The sequence below is a fragment of the Oryctolagus cuniculus genome, chromosome 4, assembly GCF_964237555.1.
Source record: "Oryctolagus cuniculus chromosome 4, mOryCun1.1, whole genome shotgun sequence".
NCBI classification, from domain to species: Eukaryota; Metazoa; Chordata; class Mammalia; order Lagomorpha; family Leporidae; genus Oryctolagus; species Oryctolagus cuniculus.
The window spans coordinates 102,839,181-102,859,877 of record NC_091435.1 but is presented as its reverse complement, the minus strand read 5'-3'; the positions used below and the strand labels follow the sequence as shown (position 1 = coordinate 102,859,877).

General features: G+C 38.8%; 1 protein-coding gene across 7 annotated transcripts in view; it reads right to left on the bottom strand.

Annotated features, from left to right (window-relative positions):
* Window positions 1-20,697, bottom strand: part of TBL1XR1 (TBL1X/Y related 1) — a 182,233-nt gene that overhangs the window by 41,367 nt on the left and 120,169 nt on the right. For 4 of the 7 annotated variants that reach the window (XM_051818787.2, XM_070072486.1, XM_008266530.4 and 1 more), the window contains 2 exons: window positions 11,866-11,968; window positions 1,412-1,557 (listed from right to left, as the gene is read on the bottom strand). In XM_051818787.2, the coding sequence (XP_051674747.1) occupies window positions 1,412-1,557; window positions 11,866-11,923 (204 nt within the window). In that variant the 5' untranslated portion in view covers window positions 11,924-11,968. Of the gene's footprint in view, window positions 1-1,411; window positions 1,558-4,755; window positions 4,883-11,865; window positions 11,969-20,697 lie in introns of those variants that run through there. The other 3 variants (XM_051818788.2, XM_070072487.1, XM_051818789.2) reach the window with 2 other exon arrangements.

Sequence of the window (20,697 nt, the reverse complement as noted above, 5' to 3'; positions counted from 1 at the left end):
GAAAGTCAGAGTTACAAAGAGAGCGAGCAAGTCACAAACACAAACAAGTACTCAATTCTGCCATAAGCAGCCACAGAAAATACATAAATTGGCTAGAACATGCATATGTGAAACCTGGTTCACTTAAGCCAGTGAACTGATAATCTAGTGGTGTGAACATGCTACGGTGATTACACAGCACATCTTTCTAAATTGCCAACTGTCATAAAATACTTGAGAAATAGGAAGCAGCACTTTAACTTATAAACAGCTAAAAATATACAAACATCCATACAGATACATTGCAGAGTACTAGCTTACAAGCTGTTTCCAGCTAAAAGAAGACTTCATCTCTGGCGAGCAGCAAAACTATCACTCTTTGCAATAAAGCATACAAGGGTACTTCAAAATGTTAACTAAAACTGGAGTTAAAATGATAATTTTCTGTTTAAGAAAAACTGAAAGCCAGGCATAGAAGAGGTCCTCCAAAGTTCATGAAAAATGTGTGTAATGGAAAAAAATTCCAAACTAAATTTATCTTGTAATTCCATTTTTCCATAAACATTATCAAGTACCTTCATATTTTGGAAAGAAAAATGCTAACAGGTAATCAAGACACATTAAATTTAGTATCAGTGGGTTTCCAAATCATAGAAAAGGAAATCCTAAAATAATAAAATCCATTTTGGTATACTATATAATTGTAGCAATAAATGCTAATGTAAAAATTAAAGATGCTTGACTTCTAATAATATATACAAGGGAACATGTTAATTCCTGAAATGAAAATAAGGGGAAAAACTCCATCTGAGTTCTGACTTGTGAATCCTGGACATTCGTGAAAATTTTAAGTTGTAATGGGAAATTTGTAAAACTTTCTGTACAAAGACCAGACACGAAGAATTAATTACTCCAAGTTTTGCAGACTATATGGTATCTGCCACAACTACTCAATTCTGCCATAAGCAGCCACAGACAACATGTAACAAAATGTGACTGCAGGATTTGAACCTGACACTTGAACTGAACACAATACTTGTAAATAGACCTTATAAGCAATAGCACAGAGTTGTTTTCACTTATATACTAGTTCCAAAATCAGGATACATCCAAATAATGTTGACAGTTTCAAATTTTCAGGCCATTAATTTAGTCTCAGCATTCTACAACACAATGCCTTTTTGTTAATGATAATGATTTCTTATGTTTACTTACAAAAATATGTTAGGGGAAATAAACTGCAGATAATGGTCCTTATAACCCGGAGCCAGCATAACCAGTCCTCTGTGATCTGACTGCTACATTAGGAATAACACCCTTCATTATTGTTTATCCAGTGAAGCTAAAATCAGATATTGAATAAGCAAACAAGATAGACGATATAAGGACTTCAGTAGAGAAAGAATACACATTTGAATTAAGTCTTCCTTACCTCATTAATACTAACTTCTGCCTCTACATACTGTAGACCTTTCTGGATGATAGAAATCAATGCAGCAGGTGGGACGAGGGCACCGTTTATATTAGACTGACTGATATGGCTTTCTATACCAAAGGTAAATGCTGAATGAGAAAATCCTAAAAACAAAAGAAAAGGTATTTTATTTTCCTAGTAGCAACATGCTAAAAGACACAAATAAAAAGATCTCTATAATCTTTCAAAAATCACAGTTGACTGTTTAAAATCCAACACTGATAGCTAAAATAAAAATTTTTAAACAGAAGAAGTGCCAAAATCTAAACATATTAGCCTTTAGGGATTTTCAGAAAGTTTACTGAAAAAATGTGTATTATAGAAAAATTACACATGGATTTCAAAAGGTTCTGCATCAAAACTCAGGCACAGCAATTATTTCAGTTTTTAAATTGAAATACTTAAAACCAGAATGTTCACATAACAAAAATCTTTGTTAGACTTGTTTTTTTATGAAAATATCACTGAAATGTAAAATTCTAGTAAACTGGTAAGATGCAGGCAGGTTCTTCTGTTTACCAAAATATTCACCAATGCCCATTATTAAACAGGAAATGCTATAACATTCAAATTGTATGTGGATTACAGAATGGTAAATTTTCAAAATGAATATGCGCTTATTTTGGTTGACAGTTATTTCACGTAACAACCCTGTTTCCCGATCGGTCTAATTTTGGGGAGTTTAGTATGTATTTGGGAATGTGAGGGAAAGTGTTCTTCCACTCTCTCCTCCTTGTGGCACTTATCAATAGTGACAATAACATACTGTGAGCTCAACAACAGCCAGTGGCTAGAAAACATTTCATCTGGTTAACTGACAGGCAAAGTCCTCACTGATCCCCACTTGCCTCTACAATACCCAACCAATGTGTACTCACACATGCGAGAGGTAAGGGGAAAAAACTTGTAAGACCTTGATTTTTAAACTCCTGATTTTGCCCACAGGCAAAATTACGATTAAATGCACTTACAGTCTTCAATTTAATCTGGGCTCACAGGGATAGCTAAGAAATTTACCAGTGAGGATGAACTGTCTCTATCAGGAAAGCCACAACTACCTGAATATAAGTAGACTCCACATCACCAGGGTAGAAAGCAACAGCAAGACTGGAGTAGGGGTGGAGTATGTGAGGGTGTGGGGATTTGTAATCAGCTAGCTTGTGGATTCACATTTTCACTTACAGACCCACAGACCCATCCCTAAATAAATTCCTCAGAAAACCATAAATGGCAGGGGAGTCAGGCAGCCCCACATCTTCAATGACTGAAGAAGACTTCAAGATAGATAGTATCATTTATGGAAAGTCTAGATCATATGCTAGGTACCATGTACACATATACAATTTTAGTATTCAAATCTGAAAACACAGCCACTAAGAGAGTAAGGCTTCCAATTTCGCTCGGAGACACTCTCTCTACTGCTCCTCTTGAAAAGCTCCAGTGTGGTAAAGGGTAAAGCTAATGCGAGTTAGACTCCTGCTTCCTGACAGAAAGTAAAGGAGTGCATCACTGTTCTGTTTTCAACTCAGAGCCTCGAAAGGGGTACACATGGTACATGAAACAGTAAGACACCTTATTAGCCATATTAGGTGCCAAGCTTTTCCAGGTGTTTTCACTTACATAAGGTTTTTCAACTGCACAGAGTCCATGACTTTTGTATTCTCTATTCATGGGTACAAATAGTCAAAACCATTACATTTCGACCCAATTTATTTGGCTTATATGGTTTAAGCTTAAAGTAAAAGTATGTCCAAGGATATCCTAGGAGTTGCCAGTAGAATCATGTCAGTTTCTGGCTGGAACATTGCATATATCGTGAATCTGTTGCATCAGACCAGGAGTGAAGTGAGCTCAGGTGCTTACATGCAGCTCAGTGTGCTTAGTGAGAATGCTCTCAACCAGCAATGGAACAATGCTGAAGCAGTCCTTAACACTGTTTGCCACTTCCCATTAATATTTACTCTAAAGTTCCACACTTAAATGTTCTGCTTAAATGTTAAATTCCAATAATTTTTATTTCACTATATGGCAGGTTAAAAATTATGTTCATAATGACTTTTTGTCTTCCTTTCCCTGAAAGTTCGTTTTCCCTAAGCTTCTGATCTCATTTTATTACACCCAAAAGTCCTGGTCACACTATGTCTCTCCACTCTCCTGGTCCCTGGCATTCTATTAATCAAATTCTTTTAGCCAGCCTTCTCTGGACTATGTCTTCCTTTTCCACCAGGACGAGAATTCAGTCACACCGCAGCTAGAATACTACTTATAAAACAAAAATTGGGGGCTGGCACTGTAGCTCAGCGGGTAAAGCCACCTGCAGTGTCAGCATCCCATATGGGCGCCGATTAGGATCCCAGCTGCTCCACTTCCAATCCAGCTCTCCTCTATGGCTTGGTAAAGCAGTGGAAGATGGTCCAAGCACTTGGGCCCCTGCACCCACATAGGAGACCCGGAGGAAGCTCCTGGCTCCTGATTGGCCCAGCTCCAGCCATTGCAGCCGGCTGCAGAATGAATCAGCAAGCAGAGGATCCCCCCCGCCCCGCCTTTCACATAAATGAATAAATCTTGTGGGGAAAAAAAAGGAATATAGTGATTCTTTAAAAAAAAAAAAAAAAACTGGTCCTATTACTTCTTACTTGACCGCTTTCAATGATCCCCTAGGCCTCTATGATAAAGGTCTACCTGCTAAGCATGCTTAACACATACAGTTGTGTTTGTGATGTGGCCTCACCTATCCCTCCAGTTTCACCTCCCCAGTTCCACGTACCCTGCCCTGTGCTGGCTGCACATTCAATTCAAGTTGAAGGCAAACTGTATGGAACACCCTGCATCTGCTGTGCTATATCATATCTCCACACTTATGGTTCCTGTGCTCTTTTCCTCTTTCTGAACAGAGATGAAGCTTCCCTTCACTACTGCAGGTTAATCAGTCTCTGAGGCTGCTCCAATAATTTGCAGTGCATGGCAATTGCCATAATGAATGCCTGCCACTTGTTTGTGTGTGACCACTAGACTGTGATGCCTGAGGAAAGGGTTTGTCTGGTAATCCTTTAATTCTGGGATACTAGCATGGTACCTAACTTAAGTATTCAATAAACATTTGCTAAATTAGAATGCTATTTCTACTATCATGTATTTTGGCATTTCCAAAAATCTGTGGCTATAGGAAAAAACATATGATTTAAGACTTCCTTGAAAAACAACCTAAAACTTAAACAAGGTTTATGCCAGAAAATATTTCCATTAAATTCCCTGTAAATACACAAGCAGAAAATACTTTTCAGAGAGAGCTTTTGACTTACATAATAAGAGGCATAAGAGGTCACCTAAATCTGGTGAAATGATGGTGAAAATCCAGCATTCAGCCTAAACAGCATCCCCTCTTTCCTGGGGTAAATGGGAATCTGGCATGAATAGTACCCTCTGTCACCAAGTCCTGTACACATTCACAAGCATAATTAAGATTCAGAAGGGAGAAGAGAGCTTCACACAGAAGTAAGGCTGAAGTTGAGGATACAGCAATGACAATCACATAGTTACATAAGTGATCACAAAAACCACTACTTTCCACATACTGCTTGTGTCAAGGAGTGCTCTCCCTTGGGAGGTCAGAGACTATTTCCATAGGGGGTTTGTTTTCCAGAGCTTGCCCCTTCTGCTGTGCAAACTGAGGATGCAGGAATAAAAGAATGGGCCTTTGACATCACAGTTATGGTACAGCTGTCTGGACAAGGCAAATAGATGAAAAAGGCAAAGGCTAGCTTGGATCAGAACACAGGGCTCCTGATCCAGAAAGAAAAGCGGACTTATCCAAGGTCCTTTTTAAATTCTGGGTCAGGAAGGACCAGAAAACTATATTCCTGTTCATATCGTCATATGCTAACTTGTTTCCCACCAAATGTATTTCTAACTTTGACTCCGGATCCAGAAAAATTAAAAAAAGAAAATGGGGAGGAGGATGTTATAGGAGACATTGGTTATCTATTAGTTAAGTCCAGCATTTATATACTAGCTATACAATTCTGTGCCTGAACTTCATCTAACCATTATATGGACTATAGAAAACTTTAATAAAGTAAATGGGTTATACAGTTTAATAGGTCAAAACCCTAATAGTACCCACAAACATCTAGGTTTATTTATGCCTACTATGATGTTTTCTGAAGATTTTTAAAGTAATAAAGTAATAATATATGGTTTTTGATATACAATCTTATAAACAAATACAGATTATGCCTTATCCAAAATGCTTAGAAGTGTTTCATATTTTAGATTTTAGAATATCTGCATACACAAAATGAGACATCATTGGGACATGACCCAAGTCTAAGCATAAAATTCATTTATATTTCACATATACTGCATATACATGGACTGATGGTAATTTTATAGAATATTTTTAGGGCACCTGTGTTTTGACTGCAACTGGTAACATGAAGTGTGGAATTTTCCACTTCTGACATCATGTTTGTATTCAAATAGTTTCTAATTTTGAAGCATTTCAGATTTTCAGATTATGGATATTCATTATGTGCAATATGTGCAATAAGCACAACCTTAGAAAAAGTGCTATGGTGAAGGGCCTGTATGATATGATATACCACTAAAAAGAAAACAGAGAAGTGGGGTGTAGGGCAGACAAGCCGATATTTCATGAAGCAAACACTTGCAGCCATAAGAATATATATTTAAGCTCCTTATAAATGCAGACCACATGCAAGATAAACCTCAGTCCTAAAAAGATAAGCAGTCTTTTTAAAAAGCTAAGAGTATTCAGAATCACAATTGAGAAAATTAATCATGGTAATAAGGATACTGCTTTTTAGAAATTTCAGTTTGTCTTTTAATAAGATGCAACTGTGTCACAACTTCTAATAACCAAATACGTGATAAATAGAGTAGATCTTGACCAGATAACAGAAGAACAGATAAAGATAATACAAAGGATCACCCACAGGTGAAATACACTGTATACAACTTAAACAAAATAAAATTACCATTTAGTATACCAAGTAACACGAAAAACATGTGCCAGAAAGTTCTAGAACAACTGTTGGGAACAATTTCTTCAGGAAATTAAAAAAAAAATCAACCCAAACTGTGATTAATCACAGAAGTCAAAGTTGAAGCCAAAGTAGAGTGGGGAGAAATTAAAAAGGTCCACACCCACTCAGCTCTTCTCAAAGTGACACCATATCGGGTTCTATTATATACAACTTAGCATGTACCACTAAGTATTTATCTGCATATGGATGCCAAATGAGTAATTCAGGCAATTCATATTAATGCCCTTGAGTGAACACTAATGAAAGAGCAAACAGAATGGAGTCAATCATTACTTATAGTACTACATGTCAAATACATTCAATTTCCAAGTCATCTCAAAAGAAAATTTTTTTTATTCACTAGCAAGTGCCTGTTGAATACAGAACTACTCCACAAAGGTGCAGAATTGTGAACACCACAGTAATCTGCTTGGGTGAATTTCTCTAATGACAGAACTGAGAAAGTCACAACCCTTAATGAAAACACTCTGACAAATATACTTTCCTCTTAATTAGTTTTGATGTGTTGAGAGACAGGTTATTTGAAACAAAGAAGTCCCTTGCCAACAAGCAACAAATGCTATGGAAATCTAAGAAAAATTAATCTGAGAAGTTATGTAATTTGGAGGGAAAAGAAGATAACATCTTCTAGTATTGATAATAGTATAAAATATTAAAGGACTAAAAGAATTCAACCAGTTTTATTCCCTTGGGGAACTGACACCACAGTCCAGTTACCATTAAATGCTTTGTTTTCAGAGAACAAATGTTAGAAATATTTATTGAAAAACGTTATTTCTAAATGACATATAACTATATACTAAAACATGACAAAGCTTTCAAAAGCAGTTTTTGGGCTTTCTGAATGGCAGGCAAAGAGGAAATTTCATTTTCCTTTATAGTAGTTTTCATGAACCAGTTCTTGAACATCTTTGCAAAAATCCTTTCCATGTCAGGACTGCTCCTGTTCTACACATTTGCTAACGTAATCCAATATTCTTTTACAGGGAAAACAGTTTAAAACTAATTCCAGTTCCTTCTCTGTTGTGCTGAATCTTTCAAGAAAAACACTTATTATCTGAAAATGATTTGTATCACATTTCTTGGACATTCAAAGACTAATTCTCTACAAGTGTCCCCTGCTAAATTTAATAAAAATATTAACTCCCTAATGCAACCCAGAGAATTACTAGACTAGGTGATTCCAAGTTATTAGACTAGTGATCTATTGCAAAAAGGGCCATAATATTTATGTACAACTGAAGATCAGAATGAAGAAAGAGCTTCTGGAATAGTAGCAAGAGCCCAGTGCGAAGCCTCAGTGGGCTTTGTTATGAGTGAGATTCTAGATTCTATCCAAACCCTTATGCTGAATGCACAGAACTGTCAAATTCTTAACCTCTCTTCCATCTACTGTTTTTGGAAATAACATCAAGTTAATGCCTAACAGTAATCTTTATGACGTACACATTCCCCATCATCCCTGCTAACCCTTGCCCATAAACATGAATGTACCACTTTCAATGGCAACTTCTTTTTAAAATATATTCTCACATCAGTAGACATCAACAGTTCATGTTTCTTACTTTATCCTACATAGTCTGTATCTGTTCTTTCAAGATACTGTGAACAGGCAACATATCAACTGTCAACTTCCATCAAGTTCTAACTGTCATACAACTAATGTAAACTAATGGCTTTCAAACTTTATCTTAGACTTAAGAAAAGCAGATTCCTAGGCCCCATTCAGCATTCTCTAAGTGATTCTGACATCGGCAGTCACAGGATCAAAACTTTGGAATTCTGGTATGAGTAGTCCTTAACTTTATGGCAAGTTGCATTCCTAGAAAAAAGTGTAAGTTAAAATGTCAGCAGTCACCATTTTTACCGAAGCGTTCATATAGTATTTTTTTTTTTTTGACAGAGTTAGATAGTGAGAGAGAGACAGAGAGAGAAAGGTCCTCCTTTTCCGTTGGTTCACCCCCCAAAATGGCCACCACGCCGGCGCGCTGTGCCGATCCAAAGCCAGGAGCCAGGTGTTTCCTCCTGGTCTCCCATGTGGGTGCAGGGCCCAACAACTTGGGCCATCCTCCCCTGCACTCCTGGGCCACAGCAGAGAGCTAGACTGGAAGAGGAGCAACCAGGACAGAACCGGCGCCCCAACCGGGACTAGAACCCAGGGTGCCGGTGCCACAGGCGGAAGATTAGCCAAGCGAGCCGCGGCGCTGGCCAAAGTGTTCCTATAGTATTAGAAAGGTGATGTAACACCTCATCAGCTCACTGTAAAGTATAAACTTTTTAAAGAACATTCATAGCACAACTAAAAATGTAATAACGTATGATACATATGGGTCTACCTACGAAATTCTTTAAAATACAATTCTTGCTTCCTTTTATGTTAACTTAAAACAAGGAATAGTTTTCTCTGTAATACAAGCAACTTTAAAGAGACTTTCAATAATATTTAAATTAACCCAGAATACAATTTTATTGCCTTTTGAAATTCACCTTATTTTCTTTGAGCAGCATAAAATATCAATTTGAGAAAGTTTGTTTGCAAACATGAAAATTTGAGCACTCAATACCTCGAGCCTCACCTTGTCCTATTTTACCTCAGCCTGGCTGAATCAGAGGATGCTGCTGAGCCAGTCAAGTGTTTGACCTCTAAAATCAGTAATTTCACATGGTGCAATCTAAAAACTTGCCAATAAACCTTTACAGCATATTTTCCATTTCTTAGTCCTTCACACTATTTGCACGTGGAAGGCAGCAGGTGATGGCTCAAATAGTTGGGTCCTCGCCACCCATGTGGGAGACTAGGATTGGGTTCCTGGCTCTTCTCTGGCTGTTGCGGGCACCTGGAGATTACAGATTACAGCTCACTCTGTCTCTCTGCCTCTAAAATAATTAGGTAAGCAAGGAACAATTTTTAAAGGTAATTAACTTAGGGGGCTGACGCTGTGGCATAGCTAGTAATGCCACTGCCTGCAGTGCCAGCATCGTATTTGAGAGTCGGTTCAAGTCCCAACTGCTCCAATTTCAATCCAGCTCTCTGCTATGGCTTGGAAAAGCAATACAAAATGGCCCAAGTCCTTGGGCTCCTGAACCCATGTAGGAGACCCGGAAGAAGCTCCTGGCTCCTGGTTTCAGACAGCGGCACCTCCGGCCATTGTAGCCATCTGGGGAGTGAACCCGCGGCTGGAAGACCTCTATCTCTCTGCCTCAGCTTCTCTGTAACTCTGCCTTTCAAATAAAAAAATAAATCTTTAAAAAAAAAAAAAAAGTAATTAGCTTCAAAAACAGAAAGCATAATATTTGCTTTGAGTCAACAGATTCTTTCCATCTGGCCCAAAGGTATTATACGACAACTCGGTAAATCACTAGGTGACTACTTTTTTACTTTATTAATCATCTTTTTCAGCACATCTTTAGAAGTCCTGCTTTGGATCTTCTTGAATACTAGTTTGGCAGTTTACACAAACAAAACAAAATTTATTTACTGATTCTAAAGCTTCACAATAAGGAAGCCTGTGGGTTACCTACTTTCTTCTCTCATTCTCCCCTTGCCCTCCTTGGACATCATCTTCTCAGCTACTTCATGTCAAGGAGGAGCAGTGGTGATGCTGCACTCAATTCCTCAGACACTGGGTAAAAGGAAAGCTTCAACTTTTAGGAAAACAACTTTTTATAACATTAGCCATTATTTGGTAGCTGAATTTAAGAATGAGGGGAGCTATTTTATGTATATATTTCAGCAAGTTTTAGATCAGATCAGTAAACAAGTAAAGTATGCATGCATTTTCCCAGTGTAATCTAAAAAGAATTTATTACTGTGTTTTAGATTTATAGGTTTGCATTGAAATATAGAAGTTTGTAAGGAACACAGCTTCAGTTCACTAGATTCAAATGTATTTCATATGATTTAAAAATTTGCTGTGTGGGCCAGTGCCGCGGCTCACTAGGCTAATCCTCCGCTTGCAGCACCGGCACCCCAGGTTCTAGTCCTGACTGGGGCGCTGGATTCTGTCCTGGTTGCTCCTCTTCCAGGCCAGCTCTCTGCTGTGGAAGGAAGGCAGTGGAGGATGGCCCAAGTGCTTGGGCCCTGCACCCGCATGGGAGACCAGGGGGAAACACATGGCTCCTGGCTCTGGATCAGCACAGTGTGCCGGCCGTAGCGGCCACTTGGGGGGGTGAACCAACGGAAAAGGAAGACCTTTCTTTCTGTCTCTTGTCTAACTCTGCCTGTCGAAAAAAAAACTGCTGTGTGAAACTAAAAAATTTTTGAAAAGATCTAAAACACACTCAAGAGAAAGAAAAGAGAAAAAAAGAGGAAAGAAAAGGAAAAAGGAAGGAACCCACACCTAAGAGAAAAGACTCAGAAATGGAGTACAGCTAAAAATATCTCAGGAAGCAATAGTATCTAAGATCTATGGCCATGTTTGCATCTCCTGTGTAGGAAATGATAACTATCTAAGCCATATAAGAAGACAGAATCAACTTATAAAACCATAAACTGAGGGCTCAATATTTTACAAGGTTAGACCTGTATTCTATCCCTCTCATGCCCTCTCACATATACCTACCAAAAATATACCATACCATATCTTACCTTACTGGTAAAACATTACAGTAACTTTAAGGTATAATTTCAAAATTCAATCTCTTCTACATGATATTTTCTAACACTAAATGACTCTACTTTTTGTTAACAATCTGCACTTACCACTGCTATCAATCTTTTTCACTATGTTTTAACCTTATCCAATACTTTCTGCTCTAACACATTTACATTTTTCGTTTAATCCACAGCCATACATTGCCAAAACAGTTCTGTTTTGAAATCATACCATTTTATCTGGAAAATGTGATCACTGCTTTATTTAGTAAATAAAAATGACATCAATGGTTTATATTTTTAACCATCCCAAGAATAAGAATCCAAGTCAAGAATTTACTTAATTGGGATAATACCTGTGAAGGCATTCTGAGAAAATGTTAACCTAGCTTTTGAAATGCTAGTAACATGTAACCAGGGATTATGGACATAGATTATCAAACTGATGTATACCTGAAAGTTTACATACTGCTAGTAAACATGTACAACAATCTCACTTCATAATAAATCATAAACGGTCTTTGAACAGTGAAAGCCAAAGTGTTACAAATATTTGCCTGAAATGATTCCAACATATTTGAAAGAGTCAGAGAGTTAAACCATGCAGCAAAACATAGCTTTAAAGTGGCAGTCCAGACATTAAGGAAACATACAAAGTTCAACAGTTTGGACTGATACAAATTTCAAATGCATAAAAGATTTTGAGAATATTAAAATAATTTGAGGCCTATTTACTTTATAAAAGTACTCACCTGACTCTTGCAAGTATCTATATACCAAGAAGTTGACCTCATCACTGCTTATACTCATCTTTATTCCCACTTAAACCATGAGGTCACAACACAGGATATAACCCTAAAAATAAAACAAAGTTAATTAAGTATTTTCTCAGTAAAATATTAAACAAACTGCAAACAATGTTGTAAAAACCATTTGATTTTATTAGGTGAGGTAAAATGGGTTCTATATTGCCTAATAACAAACCCTAACATGTAAAGCTACTTCCAAAAGGTAGTAATCACACAACCAAAACATGGCTGGTAACTATTTTTCTACAAAGCAACATATTATCAAAAACAAATCAACAATTTTAAAGAGGACTTAAGCAATATGTTTAATCATTATACCAAATAGCATAAAAAGTTGTTTGCTTTTTCTTAACTATAAAAATATATTAAACTTTAGAAATCAAGAGCATTATTTATTTGGGAAGACTGACTTGAGAGCACCGGGTTAAAAGGTGTACTCTGGTTCTGTATGTAATTGGCAGGCTTCGAGTCTCCACCTTCTCAACATCTAGGCAGCAATGTTCAAGTCGCAAACACTTCAGGTTTGTATAAGACTGGGAAGCTGGAATACAGTACTCAAAACTTGGTAACATTCTCTCATTGGAAATGCTTAAACCCTGAACGTGGAGGAGGGTGAAGAAACCAGGACACGGCATAAGTACATCGAATTATACCTATCCATTCTCACATCAGAGCGATGATTTAAAGAGGAGGTCAGCAAGCTTTCCTGAAAGGAGCCACCGCAGAAATATTTTAGGCTTTGCCAGCCAGCCAGCCAACCAGCCTGTCACTGCTCAATTCTGGAATGTGCTACAAAGGCTGCAACATGCAAACACATGAGTGCAGCAGATTCCAATAAAACTTCGGGGATACTGAGACATAAATTACATGTTATTACTGTTTCATAAAATGTTAGTATTTTTTTGATTCCTCTCCCTCCAGCCCCCGAGCACTTTAAGATGTGAAGCCTTCCATTGCTAGTGATTCTCACAGAACTGTGGTGGCAGGGCTGGATCTGGCTCACAGACTGTAGTTAGTTAATCCCTGTTTCAAAATGACATACTGACACCTATTCATAATAAAGGGGTATCTAATACTGTGGACCCTCACTGACTGTCCTGCTAACATCTTTACAGGTGCAGGACTATAGGTACAGGGAGGAGACACCGGCACAGGTGCAATGCTAAGGGAAACCAGTTCTGTTCACCTCTCAGTGGAAGGTCACATTTCCAGTTACTTGTTATCACTTTAGAGTCACAAATAAGACAAACCAATGCTGATTACATACATTTGTTGGGTGACAAGTAGAAAGGAAGCGCTATAATGAGCACAGAATAAGCAATGACAATGGGGGAAAAAGCACAGTAGCACCAATTTTCTTTCTGATACTTTATTTTTTGTCAATAGAATATTAATACAATAGAACAGATTCAAGTAGCACTAATTTTCTAGCCAATTTATTGCATACAATCAAACTATGGTTCAGTATTTCCAATGCAGCCAGCTATTATGACAAGTGCTGAAGACATAGCCAGACAAAATATACGAGGTCCACACCTTATAACCTTCTGGGTTATAGAGGAGAAATATAATAATTAGTTAATTGCATAAGAAAAAAAAAAACACAGAAAATTAGGAGAGCACAGAACCTAAGGATGACAATGAGAGTAGACAAATGGTAAAAAACATAGGTGGTGGGGCCAGTGCTGTGGTGCAGTGGGTTAAAGCCCTGGCCTGCAGTGCCGGCGTCCCACTTGGGCACCAGTTCGAGTTCCAGCTGCTCCACTTCCGATCCAGCTCTCTGCTATAGCCCAGGAAAGCAGCAGAAGATGGCCCAAGTCCTTGGGCCCTGCACCCATGTGGGAGACCTGGAAGAAGCTCCTGGCTCCAGCTGTTGTGGCCAATTAGGGAGTGAACCATCGGATGGAAGACCCCCACCCCACCCCCAGTCTCTCCTCTCTCTGTATAACTCTGACTTTCAAATAAATAAATAAATCTTTTAAAAAGTTAAAAAAAAAAAAAAGTAGGTGGCTTATAGGCTTCTGCAAGAGGCACAGTGTTAGAGGAGCCAATTTTCTAAACTTAAAGTATCTAAAGTGCATCAAGTTACCTTTGGTCCTAATCTGTGTATACCCTGCTTCTCATTATTTTGAAAGTTAAAGAAAATAAAGGGGAGATATAATCTAATTTATTTAATACCTGCTTTGTGCCGAGTCTTATACACATTATTTAATTTCCTCTTCAGTATTATTTTCCTCATTTTAATTTGACAACACTGACAAGAGAATAGCATTTCCACATATAGATCTGCAAGGAGTCTTCTAAATGTTGGTACAAGGGCTGGAGCTGTGGCTTAATGGGTTAAGCTACCACCGATAGCACCAGCATCCTGTATGGGCACCAGTTCATATCCTGGCTACTCCAGTTCCAATCCAGCTACCTGCTAACGGGTCTAGGAAAGTATCAGAAGATGGACCAAGTGCCTGGGCCTCTGCACCCACGTGGGAGATCCAGATGAGGCTCTTGGCTTCAGTCTGGCCCAGCTCTGGCAGTTGTGGTCATTTGTGAACCAGCATCTAGATGGAAGATCTCTCTGTCTCCCTCTCTCTCTACCCGTCTGCTTTTAACTCCGCCTACCAAATAAGTAAATAAATCTTTAAAAAATGTTCGTGCAAAATATGTTATTATAAAAAAATGAGGGTTCGTGCTAAGATGTAGCAAGTAAAGCCGCAACCTGCAGTGCTGGAATCCCATGTGGGCACCAGTTCAAGACCCAGCTGCTCCACTTCTGATCCAGCTCTCTGCTATGGCCTGGAAAAGCAGTAGAAGATGGCTCAAGTCCTTGGGCCCCTGCACCCATGTGAGAGACTCAGAAGAGGTTCCCGGCTTTGGATTGGCCCAGCTCCAGCTGTTGCAGCTATTTGGGTAGTGAACCAGCAGACGCAAGACACTCCCCCCCCCCCCGCTTTTGCCTCTCTGTAACTCTACCTTTCAAATAAATATATAAATCTTTAACAAAAATAAAATAGCATGAGTCTCAAAAATATTTGCACCAAAATAAATCTTTTAATTCCGTTTTTCCATTAGCTTTTTAAAGCATCTTTTCTGTGCAGAAACGTCATTCAAACTGACAGCGTTTCATCTGTGTTGAAAAGAAAAAATTTTAATTGTATAAAGAATCAAAACTCTTAGCACTAACAAGTCCTATTACCAATTCTGTTGTCAGGTCCCTGCATGCAGGCCAACATTACACAGTTTATATGGACTTCAATACAAGAGGAAGGACCAAGGGATCGGCCAGCCACTGCACAAAGAATACCCACCCAGAGCTGCTGTCACACAATCACCTACAAAATTATTCTGTTTCTTGGAGGTGTGTTCTCAACCTGCTGTGAAGCAAAGGCTCATCTCTGCCATGCTGCCCACTGGGCTACCACAGACACACTGTGACACACTGTGACAATACCATTTCTTTAATGTGGTGGCTGTATTATGCCTTTTGGCTACAAACTATCGTAACTAATGAGAAAAAATAATTTTTTTATTTTGTAAGGAAGGGGAAAGTGTCACAGAATGGGACAGTGTTTAGGGGTAAGGTTCTTCAAGAGGTGCACAGGGATGGGGACTAACACAAGGTAACTGGTACCCTCCTAGGAGCAAGAGGAGGAAACACCAGGGATGCATATGCACAGGAGAAAGTCCATGTGTACACACAGGGAGAAGGGGGCCTCAGAAGAAATCAGCCCTGCCAGCACCTTGAGCTTGGACTTCTGGCATTCAGAATTGTGAGAAAATAGAGAATTCTATACTTCAAGCAACTGAGTCTGCAGTATTTTGTTATGCCAGCTCTAGCAAACCTACAATAACCATCATCACAAATTCTTAAAACTGCTTTATCAGTAATTTGGTATCTTTTGATACCTTCTAATTTATTGCAGAGTTTATAATTGCTAGAAACTGCCTATTTGCCAATTTGACTGTCTCTTGGAACTTACTCTATCCTTCAGGAATTAACAAGGATGATAATATTAACATAATATATATTAACATTCATAATCTGCCCACCTATGTCCCTTATCCTTCAATAAAACATTCTCAGGTACAAGACCCCCAAAATTCTTTATCCTTAAATTTCCCACCTCACTGAAAATAGTAACTAAAATCCCACCAATATTAGCCAATACCCTTCTTATTGTGTATTGTTAGTAAAACAGAGCAGTCTTATCTTTGGAAATGTAGGCCCTGAGACCATCCCTGGCTGAACAACCCCCCACCCCCACCCAGAAGCCAAGTGACTAAATGGCCCAATCACAGGTGTCAGCTCCACCCCCACCCTAAAGGGATTTGCTGCTCCTATTTCCCTGTCCCCTGCAAAGGTGTAATAGGACCTGCTTCCTGCACACACACTCTCTCCAGATCTCTCTTCTTTATCCTTTTTTTTTTTCTGTTGATATCACTCTCAACCCCCTTTCTTTCTTCTTCACCCCTACCCTCCAACTTGCCAGATTTCTCCTGTCAATAAACTCTTTCCCTTACTCCAGTGTTTGGTGCGTTTTGTGATGGCCTTACATGTATAAAATATCATACACTTAAGGAAAATATGTTTTAAGATGAGATTTAAATACCAGCAAAATAGCTTAATATGTGACTAAATTAAGCACATTAGACTAAATCAAACTGTATTTACTAAAATACATTTATAAATATCAATGTAACATTAGGGTTTAAATTAATTAGATAAGCTCAAAAGGAAATAGTCATATTGGAATAGGGCCGATCCTAATGACTTCATTTTAACTTGATTACATTCACAAAGATCTGATTTCTAAATAAGGTCACATTTGCTGGTACTGTGTGCTAGGACTTCAACCTATTCAATCCACAACAGCTCCTAACTTGCGAAACACCTCCCTACTAATCTATGGTTAAGCTCATAGATTAATGCAGGGCTGAAAAGGACCACAGGTTTGAAGGTGTGCCTCCCAGTCTAAACAGAGCACTCATTCTCATGCATCCCCTCACTCTGCAGATAGACTGCCCCATTATCACCCCAGAAAGGCTTTAAAAAAAAAAAAAAAAAAAAAAAAACTACCTTCAATCTAGTTTCTTCTTGCCTTCACAAACTTTTATTTCAAGGCACTCCTCTAGCAAATTCTCATTTAAGGCCCCTCAACATAGCAACCTGTGTTATAATTTACATTCCCTCCAGGATTCTTAACAATCAAGTCAAACAGAACACTACACCATGAAACTGAGGTTGCATTAGTTTCCTTGAGCAGCTGTAACAGTGTATCAGAAACTATGAGGCTTAGGGTAACAGCAACTGTCCCCTATAAGCCAGATACACGAAATCAAGATACACTCCCTCAGAAGGTGCCAGGGAAAGAATCTTCCAGGTCCTTCTGCTAGCTTCCTCGATACATTCATATTGTCACAACACCATGTCTTAGACTAGACAATTAATTAACAACAGAAATCTATTTCTAGCAGTTCTGAAGCCTGGAAGTACACAACCAAAGTACTGGGAGATTTGGTGTCTAAGGAAGACTCTGCCTTGGCCGGCGCCGCGGCTCACTAGGCTAATCCTCCGCCTAGCGGCGCCGGCACACTGGGTTCTAGTCCCGGTCGAGGCGCCGGATTCTGTCCCAGTTGCCCCTCTTTCAGGCCAGCTCTCTGCTGTGGCCAGGGAGTGTAGTGGAGGATGGCCCGAGTACTTGGGCCCTGCACCACATGGGAGACCAGGATAAGTACCTGGCTCCTGCCATCGGATCAGCACGGTGCGCAGGCCGCAGCACACCGGCCACGTTGGCCATTGGAGGGTGAATCAACGGTAAAGGAAGACCTTTCTCTCTCTCTCTCTCTCACTGTCCACTCTGCCTGTCAAAAAAAAAAAGACTCTGCCTCATAGATGGCATCTTTTTTGCTATGTCATCCCACAGCATAAAAGGCCAAGGAGCTCTCTTCAATCTCTTTTGTAAGGACACTAATACCATCTTTAAAGGCAGAGCCCCTTCCCAAAAGGGTCCACCTCTTATTATCACCATTAGGTTTCCCTGTAAATTCTGGAGAGCAAACTCAGACCACAGCACATGGCTCATGGATGCACTATTCAGTCTAGTCACCTCGTTTTTCACTTCCATGTCTCTTTAAACTGCTCCCCCTTGGAGTCTGTGTACAAATTTCTTTTTCTTATGGACACCTACCATAGTACATTAAAAACTACCATAAATTATCTCATTTTAACTTGAGTAAATCCATAGAGCCCCTATGTCCAAATGAAGATTGCATTCTGTGGTACCAGAGGTCATCACTTCAACATAATTTGGGGAGGCACAATCTGACTCTAATTAAATTGCAAAAGCCTGGGACTAGTAAACATAAATGCCACCGCTCTGCACCTCTCCTGCTCTGGATGACAGGTATAGGAGGGGCTAACAAAAGCCTTTTCCCCTTACTTTCAGTTATCTGTCTACCTTGATTTATAATCTCTTTAAAACAAACAAAAAAAAAAATCCAACACTAACTACGCTATGATTATATCAATACATGGCAATAATCACTTTAAGTGACTTTACGTGGTAGAATGTACAGAATGTACCAAATCCCAGATATACCGTGTTTTTTTATAAAACTATATATACCTATGTTAAAGTTTAATTTATAAGACAGACAACAATAAGAGATGAACAACTAGTAGCAACACAGAATTTACTGTAGTTAAACTGCCACCCATCACTACGTTTGCACTTTAGAATCACTATTAAGTGAAGTAAGGGTTACCCACACACAAGTACTGAGATAACTCAGCTACTAAAGGGACTAACAGGGCGGGTATCATATAGAGTGGATATGCAGAACACAGGAATGATTCACATCTCTACTGGTATGGGGCTGGGTGGCATGAGATTTCACCATGCTGCTCTGAAGGGTGTACAATATAAAACTGGTATAACACAAAAGGAAGAAAAAAGATTCTATGCCAAACAATTGAAACTGAATTTACTCAAGTCTCTACCACTTTGTAGAAATCACAGACCAGTGGAATACGTTAAACAGTACTCAAAGATGCAATCAGCAAAATCCAGAATGTGGGAAATTCCAAAGGACATACATGAATTTCCTAAACTAGCACATGGAAGTGATTTTAAAAATTTAGCAGACAAAAGCTATACATACTTCTTATCTGGATCCTAATGAGAACTAGTCACTTGAAAATCATTTGGGAGATGAAAGAAAAACACAGTAGTTCCCTTTACTTCTTCCAGTTTCTCATGGGGCGTTACCACTTCTGGACAACTACAACACATAAGGCCCTGGCCTAAAGCGCCAACATCCCATATGGGCGCTGGTTCTGGTACAGACTACTTCTCTTCCGATCCAGCTCTCTGCTATGGCCTGGGATAGCAGTGGAAGATGCCCAAGTCTTCAGGCCCCTGTGGAAGACCCAGAAGAAGCTCCTGGCTCCTGGCTTCGGATCCACCCAGCTCTGGCCGTTGCATTCATCCGAGGAGTGAACCAGAGGATGGAAGATCTCTATCTCTGTCTCTACTTCTCTCTGTAACTCTTTTAAGTAAATTTAATAAATCTTAAAAAAAAAAAAAGTGTACCCCATCTATACTCATAGAATTAGTTTGATTTACTCCAAAAGTATTAAGGAATTACTAGTAAAGCTTTCTTATGAGAACAGTGGACAACCCCCCCCCCCCACAGAATACCAATAATAGTAATCAGATACATAATCTTTGTTTTCCTTCAACTATATAAACAAAAAAATCCCCGTTTTTGCATAATGTTCTTCCATAAATCTCTAAACAAATGAAAGGAAAATATTCTTTCAAAAAATATGAAATTCAGTTCAGGCTATCGATATCAAAAACATTTAACCTCAATTAGTTAGAAGTCCTCACATTAGGAGAGATTATTAGAAAGATAAGTGTTCATACTGATTCACATTACTTCTCTCATACATCATATCTATACTAACTCTGCTTACAAGATGCCTCCCAGCATTTTAAAGTGCTTTACCTAAAAGCTCTAAATAGAACTTATGTGGTGCGTCGGCCGCAGCAGCCATTGGGGGGTGAACCAACGGAAAAGGAAGACCTTTCTGTCTGTCTGTCTCTCTCTCACTGTCCACTCTGCCCCCCCCCCAAAAAAAAACAGACTCTAACACATGAAATATCAAAAAACACAGACCTTAGTACTTAGAGCTTTTTTTTTCTTCTCTTGTCGTAGGCTGCCCAGGTTAATTAAAACTTCAAAGCACTTACATGTAAATATATAGAAATGATCATTTTAAAACTGGATTAAAAACAAAAAGTGATGCCTATAGCAGTAGATAGGCAAAACTGAACCCAAGGAAACAGTGACTGAGCAAAATGTAGATGAGTACAAAGCATCTACTATATTTTCAAAACATATGGAGATTCGGTGAGGAGAGGAGGATCAAGAAGTTGAAACAAAGGATATCTATCCCTCTTACTCTTGATTCTGGCTACCGGATTAGATACCAGTGGACTATGTAGTATACTAGGGTTTTAATCAATTCGTGACCTACCAGTAAACGAGTTCATAATTATTTCACATCCACTGGTTCTGTATTTAAGAAGCATATTGTGTTGAAAATCAAAGACATTAAGAACTAGAAAGAATATTCCTCCTTTACTGCTACATAGTGGAAAGGGACAAACCTCTTTTGGTCTCTTAATTTTGTTAGTAGTGAAGGAAGCTTTCAGGGCAATACTTTTTACAGTCTAAAGTAACTTCAACATTTATTTCAAAATTAATTTTTATTAT